The sequence below is a fragment of the Henckelia pumila genome, chromosome 2, assembly GCF_033568475.1.
Source record: "Henckelia pumila isolate YLH828 chromosome 2, ASM3356847v2, whole genome shotgun sequence".
NCBI classification, from domain to species: Eukaryota; Viridiplantae; Streptophyta; class Magnoliopsida; order Lamiales; family Gesneriaceae; genus Henckelia; species Henckelia pumila.
This window is the reverse complement of record NC_133121.1, coordinates 117,247,014-117,268,000: the sequence shown is the minus strand read 5'-3', so window position 1 is coordinate 117,268,000 and position 20,987 is coordinate 117,247,014. Positions and strand designations below refer to the sequence as shown.

The window sequence follows — 20,987 nt, the reverse complement described above, 5'->3', positions numbered from 1 at the left end:
TCATCATCAAATTAATTTCAACCAATGTTAGCTGGGAAACAATCGTGTTGAATTCATTGATGTGTGCCGCCACCGAAGCACCTTCCTCCATCTTCAAGTTGAATAACTTTTTCATGAGGAATACTTTATTATTTGTTGATGGCTTCTCGTACATATCCGACAAAATGGACATCATCTCCTTCGTGGTTTTTGCCTCCGCCACGTTGTGTGCCACGTTCTTCGTTAGGGTCAATCGTATTACCCCTAACACTTGTCGGTCAAGAAGCTCTCACTCATCATCCTCCATCTTTTCTGGCTTCACCCCGGATAGAGGTTGATGTAGCTTTTTGCTATACAGATAATCTTTAATCTGTACCCGCCAGAACGTGAAATCTGTACCATCGAACTTATTGATTCCCGGTCCCGATCCGTCACTTTCGGCCATCGCTTCTACTGTCTTAATAAAATTTCAAAAAATCTTTTTTGGTGTGGAAGATCAGACAAAGCTGCAACCACAGAGCATACTCAGAATTTTAAGAAATTTTTCACCAAGGCTCCCGGACACCGTAACAGCTCTGATACCGGTTGTTATGGATTATGCCGGAGTGATCATGACGATAATATAATGCGGAATAAAATAATCAATAAGTACACCAAAGATTTACGTGGTTCACCCAATATAGGCTACGTCCACGGAGCTGCTGCAATTATTTATAACCGGTGAAATATTACAAGTGTATACAAAACACTATATCTCTCACACGATCCCAACACCCGAGTATTACCGAAAAAAATATTTCTCTAACTCACACAAGAGAACACTCAAGAAAACCCAAGAAACTCTTTTTTCTTAACTCTCTTTTGTTTTGCTCTCTTGCTCTGGGATATATAAAACTGAAGAAATGGAGCTCTATTTATAGAGCTCCCGGTACGCGTGAATTTAATTCACGCGTCCTCACCAGCCATCTGTAGTCCACCATCTAACTAGCATTAAATATGTTTCCCGACAAACCATTTAATGTTGACCTAACAATCGAGTAGCTCGCGAGCTACTCGAACACAGATATTTAAAGTTCGAGCTCGAGCTCGAACTCGGTCAAATCGAGCTCGAGTCGAGCTTTGACCGAACTACTCATGAGTTACTCACGAATAGCTCGGCTCGTTGTCATTTCACATCTGCTATCATATTTTTTCTTGAAACAATTATTTGATTGAAATAAAATAATTTTTTAGAACGCTATGGCAGTTTAGTTACCGAACTATGGTTTAACCCGAATGTGGTCACGTGTATATAATGTAAGTACTCGAGGATACATAAAGCGTATATATTATTATTATTATTAAACTCTAGGTATGTAGTACGTAGCCACTACATGTGAATACAAATGTAAGGTATATTTAGAATTAGAACATGATTGATGGGATTTGAGGACCACAAGTTAAAGCAAAGCATTTAAATTCATTGGAAATGTTTGATAAGATTGGTGTGTGTATAGAAACTTGATGTTACAAAGGATCAAACGATGTCACGTTGGAGTACTCTTTCGTGTCATTGTTATAGAGACAACCTAAAATCCTGAAAACCCTACAATTCTTCTGTCTCTTAGGAGGCATTTCATTATAAAAATTTTGGAATGGAATTGGACAAATTTTAATAAAAAGGTGACCCAACATGTATACTTTAAACGATCAGTTAATGTAATATTTGTGATGACCTAGATAATTATTTAACTATACCAACTGGTGATATGATTAAGAAATGATATTCTCACAAGTTGATGAATTATTCTAAGCTAGCAGTGAATATTATTTAATTTGGTCCCATGGTTGAATAAAAAAAAAACTTGTAACATATATAATATAATGTATAGCTTTCGGTTAAAAAACTTTCTGCCACAGCGGACAAAACCTTTTCGTCTGCGACATCTTTTACTTTCGTTCCATTTCGTCCTCTGATTATTTAGGTCGATGGATGACCTTGCAACAGTACAACTACTGGGACAATTTGTCAGAAAATAAATAATAATTAATACACGAGATCTGAAAAACTTTGGAAGAAAAGAGTGTACGTTATATATTTGCGGGACAGCCTCAAATTCTTCGCAGCAGACACGTACCTTCTTACTGTTTAACATTTTTTTTAAGGACGTTCCTTTAATGGAGGGAGTGAGATTTGCGGATTTAAGCGAATTTGAGTTCCCCGCAAAGGGTACGATGCTTTCTTCTTTCTCTAAGAGCGGGCCTGATTGGGGTTTTGGCAGTGATCAAGGGTTGGGAGAAAATATTGATCTTAATGCAACTTTGAATGAAGTAGAAGAAGAAGAAGAGTCTTGTTATTATAACATGCATGCAGATGCAGTAGTGATGAGAAATGGTACTAAAGATTACTCAAATAATAATAATCAATCAAAAGTAGTAATTTGCGGGAGAGGGCACTGGAGGCCTGCCGAAGACATGAAGCTCAAAGAAGTCGTAGCCCTTTACGGCCCTCAGAATTGGAACCTTATTGCACAAAAGTTAGAAGGTAGATCAGGTGAGAAATATATATATATATATATATATATATATATATATATATATATATATATATATATATATATGGGATTTAATTAATTCTTAAATAATATTTTGTAATGAATGAATTTGATCAAGTAGGTAAAAGCTGTCGGTTACGGTGGTTTAATCAGTTGGATCCAAGAATCAACAGAAGGGCCTTTACAGAAGAAGAGGAAGAAAGACTAATGGCTGCCCACAGATTGTACGGCAACAAATGGGCTATGATCGCGAGGCTGTTCCCCGGAAGGACAGACAATGCGGTGAAGAATCATTGGCATGTTATAATGGCCAGAAAATACAGGGAACAATCCACTACTACAAGGAGAAAAATGGGGCATCTTGTGTGCAAGACAAATACGGATCAAGAAGATCACTTTATTCTTCCTCTCGCCGCACAATTAGAGCTAAGGCCGCCGCCGCATTTTGGTGGCCCGATGTCAGCTGCTTCTACAGGTATCTGCATCCTCTCTTTTCTTAAATGGCCTTCAATTCGATGATCTTCTTCAGTATATATATATATATTCAAGTACACGTGCATGTCTCTTCTAATTTAATATATATATATATATATTATCGCTCACAAGTTATATTTAATTAATTAATCCCTCAGGCAACGATCCAAGCAACAAGGTGATCATGGCCGGGAGGAGGGAAGAAGAAAATGGATACATGAGCATGAATTGGTATCCCATGAGTACTACTTATAAATACTCCTCCATGATCACGTCTTCAAGTTATAATGCGGATGATCATGAAACTACTTCAGCTGCTGTACCATTTATAGATTTTCTTGGGGTTGGAGCCTTGTGATCTTATATATATTTAATATCCATGCATGGAGATGGAGTACTACTTAATTTATAAGATCTTCAGCTGGAAATTAATTTCCTCCTGGACCTAGCTAGCTAGTAATAATATTTGTGTACGTATGTTAAAACATATATATCTATTTGTCCAATGTAGTCATTTAGCTAGCTAAACTTCATTTTTTTTCTTGTCAAGAAATTTAACCATAAATTTCTGATCCTTTTTTGGAGATTCGAAATGAAAAACATGTTTTTTTTAATAATTATGATTCCATTTTCCGAGTCCAGAATATATACGAAGGCTGACTATAACACAACAAATGATACTTCCTATGTCTCGATTATGTTATCTTACTTTTACTCTTTTTTTTCACAGGAATCAAGACAAAATGTATTCAAAAAATGGTTGTATTATTTTTAAGATGTAGATAATAGGGATATATTAATAAATTAGTGTAAGAAAATATTACTAAATATGATATATACCTATATATCATTAGAGGGAAAAAACGTGATCTATATATTAGGACCAAGGAGTATCAATTGAATATATATTATTATTACATCGAAAATCGTTAACGTGAATATTTTTTTGTTTGATTTTCAAGATCAATATAATGTGGAAAGTGTATTCGAACGCAAACAGATTGAAAACGTGTGATATGGTCGGCTAATGGGCCCGTGCACCCAAGTAACATTGGGCCTATATTAGGCCCGATTGCAGAACAAATGCAGTCTCCCACATTTCAGTCCAAATCGTTTTTGGTTTGTATGTTTAGAGAGAGTGTCGATACCCGTAACATGAATAAATTCCATATGCTCCAAATTTCATGAATCTAGGTTGTGCCGGGTAGGATGAAAGGATTTGATTTGAAATGAAATGAAGTAAACATAATTATCATTGTATTCACGTAGATTAACAAACGATCGATTTCAATTAAACTTTGATATAATTTCATCTAAATAATCAAAGGAATTTAATTTCAAATCCTTTCATCTGAACGCAAAGTAAAAATAATAATTCAAATTGGTCCAATTACAATTTATTCCAGTTCTCTAAAAGTCCCAATTCCAGCTACACGCTTCTGTTTTGTTTTTTTTTAAAAAAAAATTAATGTATGAAGAAATCGATGCCTTTGTCGTATGAAAATGAAAGAGTACAATAAGAAAGGAAGAAAAAAGGGGAAAAATAGATCAACAAAAATAATGACGAAAAAAGAAGGTACAACCTCACATGCTTAGGGTCCCATCAACAACTCATTTTCTTAATAAAAATATGTGGCTATCCAATTTCGATAAATAACATCGAAATATCTCTCGTGTCTCAACCTGTCCATATGTTGAGAAACACACTTTTAATGCATTTTAATTCTTCAAATTTTTGACAGAAGAGGAAAACATTTTTCTCTGTGTGGATTAAATATGTAGACCCGATCCTATCACAATTTCTCCATCACAAATAGACCTTTTTCACGTTAATATATATCGCATGACCATTAATTAATCTCAGTTATACATAACATATGTTAAATATCAAACAATATATTATTTTAAATTCAATTTAAAAGTTACTCATTTCACTGGAACATTTTATGCCTTTTTCTCTCTATATAAGGTGAACTTCATCTTATTATATAATATATGCGTGAAATAACAATTTCATTATATATATCACATTTCACAAAATCTGAGAGACACACACTATCTAATAATTTTGAATAATATAAACAAAAAATATCCATATCTCATGGTGATGCAACTACGTCGTTTGAAATATTTGGGGTTTTTACCTTGTGATCATCCTCCACTTGACTCTTGATTTCTCATATTAATTGTCGTTAACATTTCTAATCTAATCTAATATGAGAAAAATGCAGGAAAGAAATAAAATTAAAATGATGATTTGCCTTGATTTCACAACTTTTCCTTGAAAAAGAAAGGGGTTTTGTACTTTTTTATTATTTTCAGCAAATTTCTTTTCACAAAATAGGGACCAAAAAAATAAAACTTTTCTTGGCCTCGCAACACGACGCCTTTTAGTCTTGATAATTCCATATTCAGTACCCATAGAGCTACATATCAGGGATCCAATATATATCAAAGATGTAAATCCTCTGAAATGTGTTTTGTTAATCGTATGTTCCCCAACATCTTGTCTGGGAAACCAAAGATGTACCATTAATAAAGATTGCAAGAATTTTAAATCATCATTCGGTCTATTCAACAAGAAGAACAAACGTCCAACATTATTTACATCTGAACAGATCGTGTACAAAATTTCCATGGCTTGGTAGAACTCTTACCTATTTCAATCTATATCACTATTATATATGTATAATTAATACAGACCAAAACACAAAATTGCGAAAAAAAAATAATTAACAGATTTACAGTAAGTGATCATATATCACTTGTACAGTCGGAACAAAATGTGCAAGAAGTTAACAGCTGAAGGAGTTCTTATGATCCCACAGTCGATTAATCTTCATCACTAAAGAGTCCATTCTTGTTAAAGTGTTGAAACCAACACATAATTGTGGCCCAAAAAGATGCAGATTTCCATTATCCTTCTGGTGTAGAACTTGTCACAAAATCCTGCATGACAAAATTTAGTCACATTTGGCGCTCTCCCGGAAGTTTATCGAGCGCGACAAGGCGGCCGGATTTGCTTGCAACACCAGGGTGGAATTGTTTATATTACGGTTACTATCCCCCTTTGACTGTAAGGACTTGAATAAACTCTCCCCGTTGGCTGAACCTGCTTTCCACTTCTTAATCCCCAATGTTGACCATATAGAGCTTTTGGCAGCTTCGTTTGGATCATCAATCCTCAGGGTTTTGGGAATCAGCACACGTGTATCTTTGGTTTTTTTCACCGAAAACTCCACGGTTTCCGAGTTTGATGGTTTAAGGACTGCCCCATCTCTTGAATGCTTCCCCAAAGTTGAAGTGTTCGGGCTTGGAGGGTAAACTAATGGCACATTCCAAGAACTAATTGGTAAGGTGCAGCCAAAATATGGTGGTGCTGGGTAAAAAGTGACCGGAAAACAAGGCGGGACGAATGGAGCCGGTGAGTTTTGAATCCACGGTGGAGAATTCAAAGGACAAGGCCAAGAGATCTGAGGAAAACATGATTCTTGAATGTCGGTATCACTTCCCTTCACCGTGGAATTAGAAGTCGTGCTAGAAGATCCACTCGACTGACCCAAAAACTCACTTCCACCACAATTTTGTGACATTTCCGCAGGATTAAGAGTCGAGGCGACGGATTCAGTAAGCGGTCTATCGGGTCCAAAGACAAGGATGCCATTTTGTTTCAAAGAAGGGAACTGTATCCCATTTTGGAGGGCATCCGAGACCATGATATGACAATAATTAGCAATAGAAGTATTTTTAGTTTTGCGCCTGCCTGAACCCACGGGCACGTTCCTCATCGTTCCTCCAGCAGTCCAATATCGCTGACATTTCTTACAAAAATGTCGAGGTTGGCCAACATTGTAATTGTTGTAGTAACAAAACTTCGTCTCCATGCTATTACACCGGGGGCACGGAATTATTTTATCGGGTTTACTCAGTGTCTTTTCTTCAGAGACATTGCTCTCACTTGGTTCATTTTTCTTGGGAGTTTTTGGGGACAACGAGTCTTTCTCTGTCTCCACAAAAGCTACTTTAGTTGGATAGTTTGAATCGCTTTCTTGTTTACTCCTGGCTTGTTCTCCTTCTGAGACATCCTATTCAAAGAAATGGCATCTGTGTGTAAGAGTCGTGGTTTACAAGTATATAACAACAGTTACAAGACCCAAGAAACAGTATGCTATCTATGTTTAAACTAAAATAGTACCAAGAAAGAAACGAGTACTTGAAGTATGATCGGGTTTAATAGAAGATTGAAGCCTATATATGACTCAGAAAATACAGGATCCAGAGGAAGAGTTAAAAAAAAAAACAGAGAACTGTAAGGAACACTAAATCTTAAACAAAGCGAAAGCAAAAAGTAGTTCTCTTCCCAAAAGATTGTTATTAAGTCAAGTGAAAAAGGAGACTCGGCAATCTTTACTAAAACACCACAAAAACATACTCAATACCCAAATTCAAATACTCTTTTCTTTTAATCACGAAACAGAAATCAAGCCACGATGATTTTCCGATAATCAAGAAAAGGGTTCGTCTTAAAGCAGCATAAACATCAAGATTTCGCCACAAACACCTAACACACCCACACACACACACGTATATGCATACAAATTCATGCAGCACACTTTTACGCAGTAAATCACATACTTCACTGTCTTGTGAAGTCGATGATGCCGAAAAGGCCTGCTTCTGGTCAGAAACAATCGTGTCAGGAGGCAAACAAATGGTCTTCCCAAAAAGCTTGATTTCAGGGTCTTTTTTCATCACTTTCAACATCACTTCACCCTCCTGTAAAAAGATTGTCAAAGCGTGCAAGGAAATCTCTTCCTTTTTTTTGGGTAATCCTCTCTCTAGAACTGGAGTTTTCTCTACAAGGTTTGGAGTTTTCAGGTCAATCTTTTTCTTGATTTTTGTAGTGTGTACAAGAATTGGGTGGGGTGGAGAGAGAAAGTTTGGTTGGGTGCCACGCCAGCATGGGAAATGAATTTGCAGCCACAGATTAGTTATGTGGACTGTGGGGGATCTTTCTATTGGATTTCAACTACCCTATTACATCATTTTCTGATTCTACTCCAGAAAAGCTACAACCCTTTACGCTTCAACTCCAACTCAGCTCTCACTTTCCCATTATATAATTAAAAAAATTTCCATTCAACACTAAAATAATTGGTCAAGTTCAACTTTACTTAATTTTTTTTAAAAAAAAAAAAATTTATTGTACATTTTTTTTCTTTAAAGGAATAAAACAAAACAAAACAAAACAAAAAACTAGAGACTGCTAGAATTAAATCTTAAATTATTTGGTCATGCTAGTCAGTAGTACTAGTACCCTTTGTGGGATCTATTCAATAAATTGCAGGGTCTCTTTGCAAGTTTACCAACAAGCCCTTGACGCTGACACTTATTTGCATTTTACCCTCTTTTTTTTTTAATTATTGTAAGCATATACATATGCCAATAATATTGTCTTACTGCTTCAAGATATTGTTTAAGGTGTTAAAAAAAAATTGATTCGAGTCCGTTTTTATTGATTCATTTAAAAATAATATAGATTGATCCACTGATACTTTTCTAAATTAATTAATAAAAAGCAAGATAAAAGTTATTATTTTTATTGACTTTAATTAGTTAAAAAAAAAAAAAGAAAAAGGTGTCGAAATGTGACAAAGAAATTGCACGTGGCGGATGGTCCACTGCACCTGCAAAAAGTGAGTGGAAAAAGGATATCTGTCATGATCGGACACGTGCCCCCACAACCCATAGGGATTGTGGTCCCACCCAGACTCACCACTTGTGGATGCAGTCAGTGGTTGGCTTTTATATTTGGACACGTGTCCAGTATCTGATTTTTAGAGATAAGAGCGGCCCCACCCAGTATCTTTTTCTCTTATCCTGTGACCTCTTTCCTTTTCTACCTTCATTATTCTCATTTTCGTCCTCTATGTTTTAGACATTTCACATTTTATATTTTTATTTTTTCTTTTAAAAGTATACTTTCACTTTATTTTTGTCCGTTTTGGAAAAATATGGTGGTGTTAAACAGATAATTGATGTTGAAATCCTGAATTGGATTTTGGCTTCGAGGCCTGCCAAGACGATAAATGTTTGGATTTAATCTCTTATTACATTGACTAATTTGACTTGAATCTCATAAATAATATATATGTTTTTTAGGTGAGTTAACACTGAAGTTGAGCTTGATTATTTGTAGTGACCCTTACCCGGATCACCTGCTAAACAGAACTTAGGCATATAATTAATTTAATTAAACAGATATCTGAGTAAACTGCGGAAACATTACAAATACTACAATCCCAAGGCAAGGAATCTGTAAAAAATCCAATTAGATTATACAACCATATCGAAAAGCTGTACCAATCCGATAACAACAGAAATAAAAACCTAAGCGAAGCTCCAGCTGACCAACCGCTGCCTAGCCCCTCCTGGAACCACCCGCCTCGTCCAATCGCAAACCTGCCTCATGAAATAGGGTATCCAAAAAATACAAAGTACGAGACGTGAGCATAAAACGCTCAATACGAGAGTATGAGTATACATGCATGCAAAGTGAACTCCCTATAACTCGAGGTCAAAGATCAGATAACAGAGACAGACCGAGCCCTGGTATGTAGCACGCTGTGCCGTCGCTGCAGGAGGTGGCTCCCATACCAATATACCAGTGGATATGCCGGACCCAAATCGATGGAAGTTCATCCACTAACAAGATAGGGTACAACCCTACTAATATACATCTCGAAGGAGATAGCTCAATATACAGATGAATGCAGCATAAATCAATGACATATAAATCATGCAGTCACATAATACATGCATACTCAGTCAGGATATCTCGAACAGTACTATCGTACCTAACACCGAAGTCTGAACTAAGCTGGAAGAAGACAACCCCTAGCTGCCTTAGGTTCAAGTCCCGACCCGACCTGGTCTCAAGACTGACCCGACCTGACCTCTCCCTTCAAGCCCGACCTGAACTGCTCCTGGTCAAGCCCGACCTGAACTGCTCCTGGTCAAGCCCCGAGCTACTCCTTCCCGAACTCCCGAGCTACTCTTCCCCGAGCTCCCGAGCTACTCCTTGGACCGAGTAGAACTAAGAAGTGAGATGAAATGGTGTAAAATGACCGAACCCTCGACTCCTATTTATAGAGGATGAGCCGGGACAGGTGTCAATCGAGTGCATGACATCTAGCAGGACACTAATCGTATTTTAGCTCCAGCCACGTGTCCATTCCCGACCTGAATACCATGTGTTCTTCCCATGACCGAACACCACCCTGGCCTTGCACATCACTTTCTTGAGCACCCTAAGCCCCGACCCGAGCCAAGCACTAACACATTCCCGAGCCCTAGCTCCAAGCCCGAGCTCTAGCTCAATGCCCGAGCTCTTGCTCAATGCCCGAGCTATTGTTGAACAACCATGACCGACCCGAGCTACTCATGTCATGTGTTCTTGACCTTAACTTGTGCTCTTGTTAATAAAATATAATTAACCAATTAATCTTGTAAATTGGAACTGGGCTACTACATTCTCCCCCACTTAAGATATTTCGTCCTCGAAATAAGATCTTAAGTACTGAATGTAATACAGAAATCAGAAACATTCTTTATTCTAATCAAACATTTACAACTGAATACAACTCGAAAATGAAATCAAAACAACTCAGGATATTCTGTGCGCATCCAGTCTTCGAGTTCCCAAGTAGCTTCCTCAGTGCCTCGACGCTGCCACTGAACTAAAACCAGAGGAATGACTTTGTTTCGCAAAACCTTATCCTTATGATCTAGGATACGAATAGGTTTCTCAACATAGGTCAAATCCTTGCTCACCTGAACCTCAGACCGCTGCAGAATATGAGACTCATCCGTCACATACCGTCGCAACAGAGATACGTGAAACACGTCGTGAATACTGAAAAGATGTGGTGGCAAAGCTAGTCGATAAGCCAAATCGCCAATGCTCTCCAAGATTTCAAACGGACCGATAAACCTAGGAGACAACTTGCCCTTAAGGCCAAATCTGAGAATTTTGCGAAAATATGACACTCTCAGAAACACTTTCTCCCCGACATCGAACTGCAAAGGCCTACGCTTGGTGTTAGCATAGCTGGCCTGACGATCATGTGCAGTCTTAATCCGTTTCTTGATCTGATCAACAACATCCGCTGCCTGTTGGACTAACTCTGGTCCCTCAGCCTGTCTCTCCCCCACTTCTTCCCAGAAGAGTGGAGTACGACAACGTCGCCCGTACAACGCCTCAAAAGGTGCTATACCAATACTAGTATGATTAGGGGTGTTTAAAATTCGGATAAAACCGAAAAAACCGGAAATTCAAACCGGAAAAACCTAACACCGAATCGAACCGAAAACCAAAATTTAAAATTCGGATATAAATGTTAAAACCGAAATTTATTTGGTTCGGTTTTGGATTATATATCTCAAAACCGAACCGACCGAAAAAATCAAAATTTTATTAAATAAATAATTTTATTTATATAATTTTTTATATTATATATTTTTTGATATGATACCTAGTAAATAAAGAATCATTTTTAATAATTTTTAGTTGATTGTTGTTTATTTAAGTCATTTAAACTTTGAATTTAAATATTTTACAAAAAAATCATTTAAAAGATAACATATTATATTTTAAAATATATTTATAATATTAATTAAAATAATTATATCAAAACCGAAATAACCGACCAAAATAACCGAACCGATTTAGTAAAAAACCAAACCGAACCGAAGGAAAACAGTTCGGATATCGGATTATATATTTATAAAATCGAAAACCGGAAAAACCGAAATAAAAAACCGAAAACCGGACCGAACCGACCGATGAACACCCCTAAGTATGATAGCTGTTGTTGTACGCGAACTCAATCAAAGGCAAAGGATCTTGCCAGGCTGAACCAAAGTCCATAGTGCACGCTCGAAGCATATCCTCCAAAGTACGGATAGTGCGCTCTGACTGACCATCTGTCTCCGGGTGATAAGCAGTACTCAAACTGAGAGTAGTACCCATCGCACTCTGAACACTCCCCCAGAACCTAGAAGTAAACCTGGGGTCTCGATCACTGACAATGCTCATAGGCACTTCATGAAGTCGAACGATCTCCTGAATGTACAACCGCGCCATACGATCCACAGAATATTCTCGGCTATAGGCAATGAAATGTGCTGATTTGTTGAGTCGATCTACCACCACCCAGATATCATCACAGTTCCTCGAGGTCATTGGCAAATGGGTCACAAAATCCATCGTGATCAACTCTCATTTCCACTCAGGAATAGGCAGACTGTGAAGCAAACCTCCAGGTCATCGGTGTTCTGCCTTGACCTGATGACAAACCAAGCATCTCGAAACATACTGATACACACTGCGTTTCATTTCTTTCCACCAAAAATGAGTACATAGATCCTTGTACATCTTGTTGCTCCCTGGATGAATACTCAACTTAGTGCGATGCGCCTGAGACAAAATATCATCTCGCAACTCTTCATCCTCCGGAATCACAAGCCTACCAGACAAACACAGAAAACCATCTGACTGATAGTGAAATCCAGACGTACTACCCTCGTTGGCTAGGCGAGCCAAACGTTGGGTCTTCGAATCAGACATCTGAGCATCTCGAATTCGCGAATACAAAGTTGGCTCAGATAAAATTGCAAATAGTCACTGGGCACCAAACATGCACCAGTTTAACTGACCCTTTCAAAACATACATGAACACCTAAGTGCCCAGCTTTCACTAACCAAGTGAATTCTCATACTGATGAATCCATGCTATAATTTAGCAGGCTCATGACATCTGTCAATAGAATCGAGTATCTTTTCAAGGTTATCAAACTGACACCAAACTATATTTTTAACGTAACTGTTGCAATGATCTCTAGACTGAGTAAATTTTCCATCCTTTCCTGAAGTACAAAAGACTTCCAGAATATCAATGGAAATATACTCTCTCATGTCTATCGTTGATCACAGTTCACGTCTCCTAGTATAAGTCATCACAGTGCCCTGATAAAATTCTTCTTTTTTTGACAATCCATCGATTGAATTCCAATTCTTACAGAAAAATTTACCTAAGTAAACTCATCACTTAGAATTTCCTGTTCATCTCGTAATCAAGATCCTGATAACTAAAATACCTCTGATAGAATCAGACAATACTGGTAAAACCTCCTGGTTCTCCCCCAGTATCACGTGCGAGAACTACCCGTCCAGAATATTCACGTGTCAAGGAATCCTTTCCAAGACTATTCTGTCCACGGAAACGAAAGTTTGTATCTCTGATGAAGTCAGATGATAATTCAAATCCCTTGGAACTAATCCAGTACCAAGTATAACTCCAGAAGACTCAAATAAATCCTAAATATTCTACTGATAATTATACCTATTGCTATGACTATACAAACAACGAGACTGAGGTAAGTCTTCCTATAATGCCAAACTGGAACAAAAGAATCCTTCCAGAGTACACCGGCATAAGATCGCACTTACTATACCATCTCGGAACCCGACAGTCAAGAGCACCCTGGCATAACTCATCCCTGAGTCTCTGATATTATGCAATCATTCCTTTCTGGACCAAAATCATTGGTCAAGGAAAATTCTCTGTAGAGGCACAACTCAAATCCCGAGTCTGCAAGCATCTGATAATTAAATCCTGTTGAATATCAATTCAACTAATCTCCTGGATTAAATCCCGATATCACAAATCAAGATCAAAAACTTATCTACTCAGAACAATTACTTGTCAAGGAAAAATCCATTCCAAGACTGTTCTGACAACGGAACATCTTTATCTCAAATAAATGATAACTAAACCTTGATACCACACCTGGTATCTGTTCTATCCAAAGTCATACCCTGTTGTGACTGTTGCCAAATTTCTAAACTGAGTAGCCTTCCCTATATAGTCTCTGGAGCACCAAGGCCTCCAAACAATCTCCGAAGTATAGAAACATCCAAAGGAATAACCGACTAAGGGTGGCGCCCCCTCATGTCTAGTAATGGTCACAATCCACAACTCTTGGTATTAGTTAATCTGTCATACTGATGAAAATCCATCATCACTAGGTAACAACCTAAAAGTATCAAAGCAGCCAATTGTTCTAAGAAAATACGTCTAAAACAAACATTCATGCGTCTTGATAAGTCACATCATCCCTGGCAAACACTTGGCTTAATAGAATATTCCAGGTAAAACATCTAGAACTATTCATTGAAAACATGCAAAATTCCCAAGTACTCATTTAAAATAATGATCAGTCTTTTATTCAAAATAACCAAGTTAATCTTAAAGATTACAACACTTGAACCACAAATCCAGGTTCTAATACAATCTTTATTACAATCCCATGTATTACATAACTTAATCAAAAGATTACACTGAAAGATGTACAATACAACAATAACTGAGTACATCAAATACTGAAATCTTTAATACATCTGATTACAACTGAAATATTGTTTACAACTAAATACAGTATTTAAATTCATGCGGAAGTCTTTCATTCCGTCTACTGATCTTGAACGTGAAGTTTCTCGTCTGCTACTCATGTCAGCAGAACTTCTACCTCACAAGATCTCAAAGAATAAAATCTTGCTAATCTACCGGATCCTTCCAATATTGTTGGGTTCCTTATCTGGTAGATGAGACAAGATTTTCCCGTCAATCTCTCCAACTACTAAAGAAGAGTCTTCCGGGGTGGCTTCCTTGGTCGACTCAGAATGGATGACTACATGTCTCACATTCCTTTCAACCTGGAGAAGCACCTGGCGTTGAAAACTGGATCTTCTCTACCAGCTCCATCCTGTTGGGATCCACATAATACGAACTTCTGCTGCCAACCTTGGCAATGACGATCTTGGAAAAGCCTAGACATCCTGCTATTCCAATTCCTGATACTGCTATCGTTATTGAATCCAACTTGTAATCCTACAAAGGATAACCCAAAATCAATACTATGTCCCAAAGAATCTTATTGCATGCTCTGATACCATAAATGTAGTGACCCTTACTCGAATCACCTACTAAACAGAACTTAGGCATGCAATTAACTTAATTAAACAGATATCAGAATAAACTGCGAAACATTACAAATACTACAATCCCAAGGCAAGGAATCTGTAAAAAAATCCAATTAGATTAAACAACCATATCGAAAAGTTGTATCAATCCGATAACAACAGAAATAAAAACCTAAGCGAAGCTCCAGCTGACCAACCGCTGCCTAGCCCCTCCTGGAACCACCCGCCTCGTCCAATCGCAAACCTGCCCCATGGAATAGGGTGTCCAGAAATACAAAGTATGAGACGTGAGCATAAAACGCTCAGTACGAGAGTATGAGTATACATGCATGCAAAGTGAACTCCCTATAACTCGAGGTCAAAGATCAGATAACAGAGACAGACCGGGCCCTGGTATGTAGCACGCTGTGCCGTCGCTGCAGGAGGTGGCTCTCATACCAATATACCAGTGGATATGCCGGACCCAAATCGATGAAAGTCCATCCACTAACAGGATAGGGTACAACCCTACTAATATACATCTCGAAGGATATAGCTCAATATGCAGATGAATGTAGCATAAATCAATGACATATAAATCATGCAGTCACATAATACATGCATACTCAGTCAGGATATCTCGAACAGTACTATCGTACCTAACACCGAAGTCTGAACTAAGCTGGAAGAAGACAACCCCTAGCTGCCTTAGGTTCAAGTCCCGACCCGACCTGGTCTCAAGACTGACCCGACCTGACCTCTCCCTTCAAGCCCGACCTGAACTGCTCCTGGTCAAGCCCCGAGCTACTCCTTCCCGAACTCACGAGCTCCCGAGCTACTCCTTGGTCCGAGTAGAACTAAGAAGTGAGATGAAATGGTGTAAAATGACCGAACCCTCGACTCCTATTTATAGAGGATGAGCCGGGACAGGTGTCAATCGAGTGCATGACACCTAGCAGGACACTAATCGTGTTTTAACTCCAGCCACGTGTCCATTCCCGACCTGAATACCATGTGTTCTTCCCATGACCGAACACCACCCTGGCCTTGCACATCACTTTTTTGAGCAGCCTAAGCCTTGACCCGAGCCAAGCACTAACACATTCCCGAGCCCTAGCTCCAAGCCCGAGCTCTAGCTCAATGCCCGAGCTCTTGCTCAATGCCCAAGCTATTGTTGAACAACCATGACCGACCCGAGCTACTCATGTCATGTGTTCTTGATCTTAACTTGTGCTCTTATTAATAAAATATAATTAACCAATTAATCTTGTAAATTGGAACTGGGCTACTACATTATTACTGTTTGAGTTTGATAAATCGTATTATGGTTCAGAAGTCAAAACTTGAATAAATTTTAAACATTTTTGGACATTTAGAAAATATAATAACAATTTGGATTCAATTTATATTTAGATTAAAACTATGTATGGAATATTATTGTAACGTGCGGTACGCATGATATATTATGAACTACATTTTAATTTGTTACATGCTATACACTAAAAATATAAGAAAAACACAAATTCAGGCGACGAAACTATGTCACTATTCCATGTACAGCACATGGTTGTAAGCCTCACATATTTTCATCTAGGTATAGGGCCAATACTATTTTCCACCTGATAGAGCATAATCTCACCCATTCAAACACGTTGTCATGATTATGGGAGCTAATCTGATTAATTGCCTAATTCTTTTCATGGTATTCACTTCATGTGCAGGCCATTTTCATAACATAACCTAATCTCAAGAATAAATTAATCCTACCAACGTCTTAATTTATTCTGCATTAATGAAGGTTGAATTCTCATTTTGAAGCAATGTGGACATCCCAATTACATGTCAATTGTTTTCTCATTAATTAGGTAATATTTTTCCATTCGTGGCCTACCAAAATAGAAGCACATACATGCATTATACAAAATTAATTAATTAGCACTACAAGCTCCTGGTTGTGCTTATATATATTTTCTTGATTTAAGCATAAGTTGACACGCCATCCAAGCTGATGACACAAAAAATTCAATATTTTGTCTTATAATGAGTTTTTAAACATTTATGTAAGGTGTAGCACAAAGATGAAAGTGGTGCACTTCTAGTGCTCTACATCTGATTTTTTTTTAAAAAAAAAGTATATAAAAGTAGACGACAAATATTTATTTATTTATTTATTTATTTTATTTTATTTACAGAAAGGCAAGGTAAATTGGTTAGGTATCCCTCCGCAAATGTTCCCTCTCCAGCTTTTGAAGCTAGTAAGATCGATAATATGCTAGTGTTTCAAGCATGCATCCAAAAGATCTATGCTCTCACTATGTACTGATATACATATATGAAGAGGGGTACATGTAACATATCCATTTTGATTGTTATGGAAAAATGGCTGCCAATGTCCATCTAATATTTCTGACTTTACTAGCTCTGTCTTCCCTTGTTTCCTCAAGTACTTTTCTATTTACTTGTGAACTCTCTGCTCAGTATTATGATATCTTTAAGCCCACTACTTCTTCTGTTATACTATTATAAACAGGTGCTAATTAATATTGGTCTATGCGAGAGACGAAAAATGTTACCCAACAAAAAATAAACAAGAAATTCAGTAGAACACTTGAAATGCCATCAGTCATCTGATTTCAGTTGTCATTGATTTGTTTACATGTTAAACATAAATTTTGCTCAGGGCTGCTATGTTTCTGATATATTTTTTACAGGGGCTCTACTTCATTCAAGTGAAAAAGAAGCTATTATGTCACCAGAGTTTACATTGCAGGTATATTATATATCACTCAACATCAAAATATTAACCAGAAAACGTTGGGGTTTTTCAGTGGTTCATATAGATCAAGCACTCAACTTGATGTAAACAGGCAAACCAAGGAGGATATATGAAAGAAAGCACAAAAGAAACTGCAGGTGATGAGTTGAGTAAGTACCGTAGAATGGATTTTGAGTTCACCAGTAACGACTATCCAGGATTGGGAGCAAACGATCATCATACACCACATCCACAGCTTGAAGACTAAGCACCGCACAACACCCTCTCGAAGCAGAATCATTTAGTAACAGCTCCTTGTGTTGTGTATACTACGTGAGCTTAAGTACTATTACCTATCCATGGATACTCGTCTGTACATTTCAAGAGCAATCAAGTCGTGCACCACATAGCTAATCACCCATGTATATCCCAGTTGGAACAAGATCTTTTTATCAATGGTTGTTCTCAAAAGCACATGTTAGTATGCATATCAAACACTGAAAAGCACGACCATCAATTTTCTTGCACACACATTCCGTTGCTTGTTGTCCCAGCATATAAGCCGTATATATGCACAGAAAACATAGATGTTTTAGCACAGGGAAACTCTAGGCATGCTAACATCTTTACTTGCTTTTGAAGCCTAATTCCTTTGGCTTCGCTTTCAGATCCTTGGACATCATTTATCAGTGCAATAGAACAAATGAATGCATCTCATCTATCATGCTTTCAGCACCAATGGTTCCAAGTTCAATATAATGCAGATATAAACGTCTGTCTAACAGAATAAACTGAGAAAAGACGTGTTGAGTGTTTCGAGTAACATTTTGTTATTAAAAAAATACAAGTCTATTTAGATCTTAGCTATAAAGGCATTCTTTTGATCTTTAGGATCTGAAAAAAATGACAAAAATATAAAATTTAGCACAAGAATTTGCAGAGCATTAATTGACTGTAACATTATGTCAGCAAGATAGCAAAGAACACCAACACTGGATGAATTTCTAGATATAACAAAGAAAATAATTATAGATAAACAAACTGTGAAAGAACGGAAATTCTTATTTGGTTCTCTCTTTCGATCTCCAAAGGAAACATTGGGTAAAGCAATATCACTACATCAAGATCATCGCTATCAATGTTAATTCAGTGATTTAGCGAAGTTGCAGTCATTACTCATATGGTGGGGAATTTCTAACTCATTTGGGTATCTAACACACCTGCCATGGTTCAATGTGGGTGATTTATGCGCGCTCAAATGGGGCAAAAAAAAAAAAACTTTTTTGAGGAAGAACACAAATACAATTGAATTCTTACTTTGTTCAGAGATGAGAAAAGGAAGATTTTGAGGCAGAATCTGAAGTCAAATCGATACATATTGATTGGTTCTCGACATCTTTTGATAGGGACCTTCAGAGACCAGACCTATACATCAAAACCTCCCCTTGTGATATTATAGCTGATATTTGAATGCAGATGAGGAGGGTCATTGGGTTTCATGGACTCACTTTATACCACCTGAAAGTCATTTGCAGAAAAATATCATCACCTGGTGTTGGAGTCCTTGAACTTCTAGAAAGTTTTTTAGAAATTCCTTTAAAAAGATTGTATTTTTAGCAGAAATATAGGATGGGAAGCAGCCAAGAGTCGCAAATCTGCAAACATTATAACTAGAAGGTAAGCAAGTCTATATTGAAGTACCTATCTTGAAATTCAAGCACAAGAGATTTAAGGGCCATACATGTGAACCTTGTTTATTTCGATTGTGAATGCGACGGGGTGAAATGAACGGTGCAAGAAATATAGAATCCTTCAACATTACAACCATCATGATATGCTGGATAAGAAATTTTTTGAGCACCAAATCAAATTTATTCATTGTAAAAGGAAGTTTGGTTCTATACAAGAGAAGGAAAGACGAAAATAAAAGAAAACGAAAATTAAATCACAAAATATATTATCTCAAATCCTCCACTTCTTGATGGATAGATGAGGAATCACTAGATCCTCTATCTTCCCCACTTCTCCTATCACTGCTGAAAATAAATTGCATCCAAATATCTCTTCTCCTTTCACCATCATTCTCCTCACTACTTTTTCCCTTGGAATCATCATCTTCATCCACAGGCATTCTGTACCTACAGACAGGGCAAGACCCGTGAATCTTCAACCATTTTTCTAAGCAACCTCCATGGAAAATATGGTTGCAGGGCATTTCTTTGGCCTTGTCACCAACCGGCCACTCCTCCAAGCAAATCGCACACTCTTCACCTTCTTTTTCTATCTCCACACTTTTCAAGGCTTCAATGGATTCCTTCGAGGCAGGGGGCTGCCCTGTTTTGGTCGAGAAGATATCCCTAAGCCAAGAATCTAATCCAACAGAGGAATCGGTAGTACTACCGTCGCCATTGGTTCTTTGTATAACAACCATGCCTTGTGTAAAGGGGTTGATGAGTATTAATCTGCCAAGATTGTGGCTTGTGGAATCTTGGGTTATGTTTAAGCCTAGGATGAAGGGCGACAAGGAGGAAAACTCCATGTTTCTGGGAAGAAAGGGCGACGGATCGGAAGACCCAGTTTCAGAAGCCATTTTCGTTCGTCAAAGATCTAGAAGAAGTCGGGATTATGCAGAGTATATGTGCAACACAACTGAAAGAGTTGGGATTTTAAGCTGAAGAGGAAGTTTGCAGAAAGATCTAGAATTTGCACACCTATGTTTCCGTATCCAACTCGAGAGTTGACTGGGATTTGGGATTTTGTACATGATGGATGGATCACGATAATTCACGTACGTATCCCTCGATTTTTTTTTTCCCTCTCTCACTTAATTATACTTACCATAACTTAATAAGTAATTGTATTCTGAGCGATAATTTTGAAAAGACTTATCACGTCAGATTGATTTATCTTCTCCTGTTGCCCAAAGTCATTTTTGTATTGAGAGATATTTTCTTTCATTTTTTGTAATATCTCTATGACATGTGGTTTTCCAGTTTCAGGATTATTTCTGAGCAATTTTTTCCAGAATTTTGATAAACTTTTCCTCCATAAGCAAGAGATTCCATGATCATTATATTCGAATTCTGGTTGCCATTTCCAAATCCATGGGATGCCGAATTCAATAAAGAAATTGCAGGATAAATTATTGCTGACCCAATTTGTAGTCATGTTCTGTATAACCTTTGGAGAGAATCTGATCCAATCTTCAAAGTAATTTTTGAAG

The 20,987-nt window shown here is 37.5% G+C and overlaps 3 protein-coding genes and 1 long non-coding RNA gene across 6 annotated transcripts; 1 reads left to right on the top strand and 3 right to left on the bottom strand.

Annotated features, from left to right (window-relative positions):
- Positions 1–2,277: 2,277 nt before the first annotated feature.
- Positions 2,278–3,417, top strand: LOC140885262 (transcription factor MYB105-like). The gene is made up of 3 exons (XM_073292208.1): positions 2,278–2,512; positions 2,635–2,988; positions 3,146–3,417. Exons 1-3 carry the CDS (start codon positions 2,323–2,325, stop codon positions 3,343–3,345), a joined length of 744 nt encoding a protein of 247 aa, XP_073148309.1. The 5' UTR covers positions 2,278–2,322; the 3' UTR covers positions 3,346–3,417.
- A 2,160-nt stretch (positions 3,418–5,577) lies between these two features.
- LOC140883784 (cyclic dof factor 1-like) lies at positions 5,578–7,882 on the bottom strand. Its single transcript, XM_073290371.1, has 2 exons — positions 7,623–7,882; positions 5,578–7,072 (listed from the first exon to the last, which is right to left on the bottom strand). Exons 1-2 carry the CDS (start codon positions 7,749–7,751, stop codon positions 5,951–5,953), a joined length of 1,251 nt encoding a protein of 416 aa, XP_073146472.1. The 5' UTR covers positions 7,752–7,882; the 3' UTR covers positions 5,578–5,950.
- A 6,494-nt stretch (positions 7,883–14,376) lies between these two features.
- On the bottom strand, positions 14,377–19,601 carry LOC140882005 (uncharacterized). 3 transcript variants are annotated; one of them, XR_012150117.1, is made up of 4 exons: positions 19,506–19,601; positions 19,273–19,419; positions 17,943–19,189; positions 14,377–14,938 (listed from the first exon to the last, which is right to left on the bottom strand). It is a non-coding gene; the product is annotated as an uncharacterized lncRNA (long non-coding RNA). The 3 variants fall into 3 exon arrangements; XR_012150115.1 differs by having other exon boundaries at positions 17,943–19,419; XR_012150116.1 differs by lacking the exon at positions 14,377–14,938 and adding an exon at positions 14,959–15,274 and having other exon boundaries at positions 17,943–19,419.
- Positions 19,602–19,721: 120 nt separating this feature from the next.
- LOC140878235 (E3 ubiquitin-protein ligase MPSR1-like) lies at positions 19,722–20,354 on the bottom strand. The gene has a single exon (XM_073281840.1). The coding sequence runs from the start codon at positions 20,352–20,354 to the stop codon at positions 19,722–19,724; it is 633 nt and encodes a 210-aa protein (XP_073137941.1).
- Between the last annotated feature and the right edge of the window lie 633 nt (positions 20,355–20,987).

What these genes read in the sequence shown, in the direction of transcription:
- LOC140883784 (XM_073290371.1), bottom strand. Translation starts at nt 7,751, where the DNA reads ATGTTGAAAGTGATGAAAAAAGACCCTGAAATCAAGCTTTTTGGGAAG. An exon ending in CGACTTCACAAGACAGTGAA is followed by an intron (nt 7,073 to 7,622) that starts GTATGTGATTTA and finishes TTCTTTGAATAG; the next exon opens with GATGTCTCAGAAGGAGAACA.
- LOC140885262 (XM_073292208.1), top strand. Translation starts at nt 2,323, where the DNA reads ATGCATGCAGATGCAGTAGTGATGAGAAATGGTACTAAAGATTACTCA. An exon ending in AAAGTTAGAAGGTAGATCAG is followed by an intron (nt 2,513 to 2,634) that starts GTGAGAAATATA and finishes TTGATCAAGTAG; the next exon opens with GTAAAAGCTGTCGGTTACGG. An exon ending in GATGTCAGCTGCTTCTACAG is followed by an intron (nt 2,989 to 3,145) that starts GTATCTGCATCC and finishes TTAATCCCTCAG; the next exon opens with GCAACGATCCAAGCAACAAG.
- LOC140878235 (XM_073281840.1), bottom strand. Translation starts at nt 20,354, where the DNA reads ATGGCTTCTGAAACTGGGTCTTCCGATCCGTCGCCCTTTCTTCCCAGA.